We start from the raw sequence: 4,943 nt of genomic DNA, 5'->3' as shown, positions 1-4,943 counted from the left end.
AGTGAATATAATGAATTTCAGTTTAGTATTAAGGTACTTAGCAATTAGTATATTGAGTATCTTGCAATTTATTTAAGTTGAAGCTTCACCAAGTTATTTGCAATGTCACAATGTGATGTTTTGTGACAGAATAAAATTAGTATGAAATGCGTCTATTTATTTTAGCATGGTTCTTCTCGCCTTCCACATCTCGATGAAACTGAGAATTCAAATATAAACTATCAAAATTTAGTAGAATATGGTAATGACAAATTTCATGTAATAATAGATGATGTTAATAATTATCATCTATTTATTAATCTAAAATAATCTGATTACAATTGTATGTGTAAACAGTAATAATAATTTGTTAATAACTTGAAGAATCTTGAATGGCTAGACATGAGTTTGGTTTTACTTGGCCTTTTGCAGTCCCATAAGCATTATTGCAACTAGAAATAACCTCTTTTCCAATTACAGAAGATTCCAATAGAATAGAATCCAACAATATATTATTGCAAAGAACAACTTGGCTGCAATTCAAATTTATCGCCACTTTCGACTTCGATGTCCCAAACGCTCTCGCGTAGACTACGTCATTTATCGCCACCCCCGTTTCCTTCGCCAGCAAAAAAAAAAAAATTAGCAAACTTTTTAGTAATTATTTTGTAAAATTTGAAAATTTCATATTGTACTTAGTACCGTTTGGTTGCAACCACCCCTAACATCACAATAGTATTGGTCGATGATGATTGGGTTCATTACGTCCGTAAACATAAGATCCTCGAACACGACCCCTCGAACATATCCTCTCCCAACCTTTGGGAATTAATCAACAATTTTAAATTAAAATTCTCTATTTAAATAAAATGTTTATATTTACCTAACTTACCTGCCATGTCTTGATCCGAGCACCATTAGTGGTTCTAATGAAGTGGACTCGACTTACTTTGATGTTATCTACATTTACCACATTCCCACTTTTACCCAAACTTCCAATGCTGTAATTAGAAAAAAAAAACATAAAAATGAGCTTACACTTAATAAAAATACAAATAATTTCCTAAAATGGGAAAACTACCTTATTCCATGACCAGGCCCACATGTGACATCAGATATGTCGATGTTCGAGATATGATCACCAATCGATATGCAATCGTCGCCTATGATGTATCGACAAATCGATCATACGCATATAACAATATAATTCAAAACTTATAATACTTTACCGGTGCCAATAGTGACTTTTCTGATGGTTACATTTTTGGAGTTGCTAATGTGCATCCCATCTGTATTTCGGCTTGTCTCAGGGCTTCTTATGGTTAGTGACTCGAACTGGATTGATTGTGAACCGGTCACAAGTATGTGAGTTTGTGGGCTATTAACTATTGTTATTTTGTTTATCGATATATATTGGCTTGATATAATGCTCAAAGCCTATTTTCAACACATAAGTTAGTAACATGTACAAATAAAATAAATCGTCAAAATTTCTATAGAACTTACCGTTGGAGCAAGCTTTACGCAACCCTGTTGGTACGAATAAAAATAAATTACAATCCAAAAGAAAGTTAAAACTGAAAAGTTAAAAAATGAATGTAGTAATGAATTATACCGGGACAAGTTTAGGGCCCGGGCACAAGATTTTCCACCATTCATCGCCACGACCATCGATTTTACCATAGCCATCGATCTGAAGACCGCTAACACCTTGAAATATAAGCCATCGACCTTGATTCTTTCCATCCCATGCACTTGTGTTTGTTGGAGCCACAATAGTTCCTAATATCTATTTAAATATATGATATTATATATAAGAAAAATATTAAATTTTGATAATTTATTTGTGCCTCAAGGATTGTTTGAATTTTGAAATCATGTTGGAATCAAATTAAACAACCTTAATTATTTAATATAAAAAAATAAATAGGGAATCTTAATTATGAATTATACACTAAACACTATATTGTCTTTAATTTTCTTGGAAAACTAAAAGAAGAAAAAAGAAGAAAAAGTCTTACTAGAACCTTGAAAGGAATAAATAAAATAAGTATCTTGTCTAAGTAACAAAGTAACAACCTGGTCCAACTATAAAATAAAGAAAAGCCCAAACTGTTGTTCCCATTCTTGTCTAATTGGAGCTTATTTGTAGTTTTATTTGAGACAGTATATCTTATATATACAATTAAGAAAAATTGGGTAGGAAATGGATGATGACAATGAAAAATAAAAAATTGTGAAAAAATAGAATATAAAGAATTTTTTTATTTTTTTCGGTAAATCATATTAGGTTACTCATTCTCTTCTTCAAATTTTCTTCCTAATCATTTTTCTTCTGCATATTAGATTCATACATTTTTTAAGCTAGTATTAAAAGAGAAAAAACTAACAAATATTGAACTAAGATAATTTATGTTATTTTTATAATATCTGAAATTATAAAAATACTTAGTTAATCCTAATTATAAATTAGTCTTAAAAATGTAAAACACTAGACTAGACAGACAAACTTACCGACAAGTGGATGAGTTGAGGGAGACAGGGACCGGTAAAAGTCACGGGATACAACAAAAAGGTCCTGTTCCCGGCCGGAACTTTGAGATCCACGGCGGCGGTGCTGTTACTGCCGTTGCATGTCATGTTCCATGCTTTCACAAATGCCTGAAAAAATCAAACTAGCTCCCATAAATCTTTAAATATGAAAATGGATCAAAAACATGAGTAATCCGTACGTCTGTATCGTTGGTTATTCCATCTCCGACAGCTCCAAAATCCATAACGTTGAAATTGAAAGCTCGACAGCAGCATATCAATGGCGTCGACAGGAGGAGAATGAGACAACAGAGAAGCAAGATCTTCTTCTTCTTCTTCAAGAAGCCATTGTTGATGAATTGGAAAGCTGCCCATTTCTTGTTAGGAAGAGAAATTGCTTTTACCATTATAACGGAAAGAGAGAGGAAGATGGATTCTTTAATGAGACAATTGAGTGCAAGTATAATATTAATAATAATATGTATATATAGAGAGAGAAAAAAAAAAGAATAATTTATTTCATTTGTATATATAAGATTTTTTTATTCATATTATAAAAAACATCTATAAAATGTAAAACGTTGTTTTTGTTTTTGTCTCAGGTTGATTTTTTTTTTAATATAGGAAGGTACCTTATTTTTTTTACTATTTAGATCGATTTGAATTATTGTTTTATTTTGTTTGGTTTTACACTTTTAAAATAGTTTACTTAATTAAAATTGATGGTAAGTTATAAACTCGTAAAATTAAAAGTTTACTTAAAATTTTAATAGTTTAATTTAAAAAAATATTAATTATATATTATAATTATTATTTATATATATAATTAATTATTTTATATTTAGTTAATTTTAAAATTTTATATATTTAAATATAAAATTAAAAAAATAATAATAAATAAATAACATTATAAAAAAATATTTACACAATTAATTATATTAATTAATTTATTTTAATAAATAATGATTTTTTTAATTAATAAATATAAAAAATCAATGTAAAATCTTTTAGAATCGTAAAATCGAAATTATTTATAAACTTGTAAAATTTTATTATCGTAAATTTAAAATTATAAGAATTTACCTATTTAAGAGTTACTTAAAATCAGACTCGTTAACCTTCTCTGAAATCCTAAAATTTTAAAAGTCAACTCGAGATTTTATAATATCATTTAAATTTGATTGGATTTTTCGTTCTATATTTTTATAATTTGAATAAAAGTGGTGGTTTGCGCCTATACAAGCATTGGATTGGTAATGTTTTTTTTTAGTTTGTGACATACCTTATTAACCGTGGTAAAGAATATAAAGTTACTAAATTTGAAGTTTTTTTCTTTTGCTTTATTGAAATTGATCTTTTATTTATAAGTTCCTTTACAAGTATTTTTCTAATTTATACGAATTTTTTATTATTTTGATCATATAGATGATTAATTAATATTTGACAGAACTTTTTTCGACATTACTTATCAACCTATAGACAATTACAAATTTCACACTCGTTTAGATTATTTGGTAAAGATTATTCTCCTAACACGGTTGATTTGTTCAACTTATTTTACTTCCTCACATATCGTTATATAATTTAAATAAATTCGTACTTAAGTTACCCTCGATAAATTTTAAGATTATTGGATCTCCTCGATTGAAATTTTTATTTTTTTAAATTTGTCGTACCATTTAATATCTACGTTCTCATTTAATTGTTTTTATTATTTTCTAGATGTACAAATTAATATTTCATAAGTAATTATTTATTTGAATGAAATATAATTAAATCTTTATAAAAAAATGATTTGGAAATTAAATCCGTTAACCTTATTAGCTTCAGATATTAAGTTCTTAAAACTTCCAATATGTTAACTCTTCTTTTATTTCTCATTAACTTACCCACTTATCAATTTGCTTTTAAAATTCTCCAAAATTAATTTTTAGACTCTTGATTTTATGTAACTATTTTGTATCCAACCATTTTTTTCTCTCTCTTAATTTTGCCTTAATTGTAGTAGTTTAACTTAACTCAATGCTACTTTACTCCACATAATAAAGTTTGATTTCGAATACCCATATATATTTAATATATGATTATTATAATTGGGTGTTAGTTGATCTTCTTACCTAATAATCTTAAAAAATATATATAAACTTATTTAATTAAAGGATAAAAAGAAGTGCCACATTTAAGTAGAAGATACATTAATTAATGGAATTAGTTCATTCTTATTAATTACTAAAACATTCAATTACATAATTTTGTATTAACCAATTAAAAAATATATATTTTATTTATTTTATTCGAAATGAAAGGAAATGATCTAATAAATTTGATTTGTTATTTATTTTTAATACTGATATAATAATTATTTATACCAATTTAGAAATCTATATATATATATAATGCTTAATTTTAAAGTATTCCGAAATGTAATGTCA

General features: G+C 26.8%; 1 protein-coding gene across 1 annotated transcript; it reads right to left on the bottom strand.

Moving 5' to 3' along the window:
* Positions 1-306: 306 nt before the first annotated feature.
* LOC124921980 (probable polygalacturonase At1g80170) lies at positions 307-2,951 on the bottom strand. The gene is made up of 9 exons (XM_047462692.1): positions 2,712-2,951; positions 2,494-2,640; positions 1,595-1,768; positions 1,486-1,509; positions 1,209-1,416; positions 1,061-1,142; positions 872-980; positions 682-798; positions 307-598 (listed from the first exon to the last, which is right to left on the bottom strand). Exons 1-9 carry the CDS (start codon positions 2,916-2,918, stop codon positions 350-352), a joined length of 1,317 nt encoding a protein of 438 aa, XP_047318648.1. The 5' UTR covers positions 2,919-2,951; the 3' UTR covers positions 307-349.
* Positions 2,952-4,943: the final 1,992 nt, after the last annotated feature.

Source organism: Impatiens glandulifera, chromosome 1, assembly GCF_907164915.1.
Source record: "Impatiens glandulifera chromosome 1, dImpGla2.1, whole genome shotgun sequence".
Taxonomy (NCBI): domain Eukaryota; kingdom Viridiplantae; phylum Streptophyta; class Magnoliopsida; order Ericales; family Balsaminaceae; genus Impatiens; species Impatiens glandulifera.
Note: the sequence above shows the minus strand (reverse complement) of the source record. Positions and strands in the feature narration are given on the sequence as shown.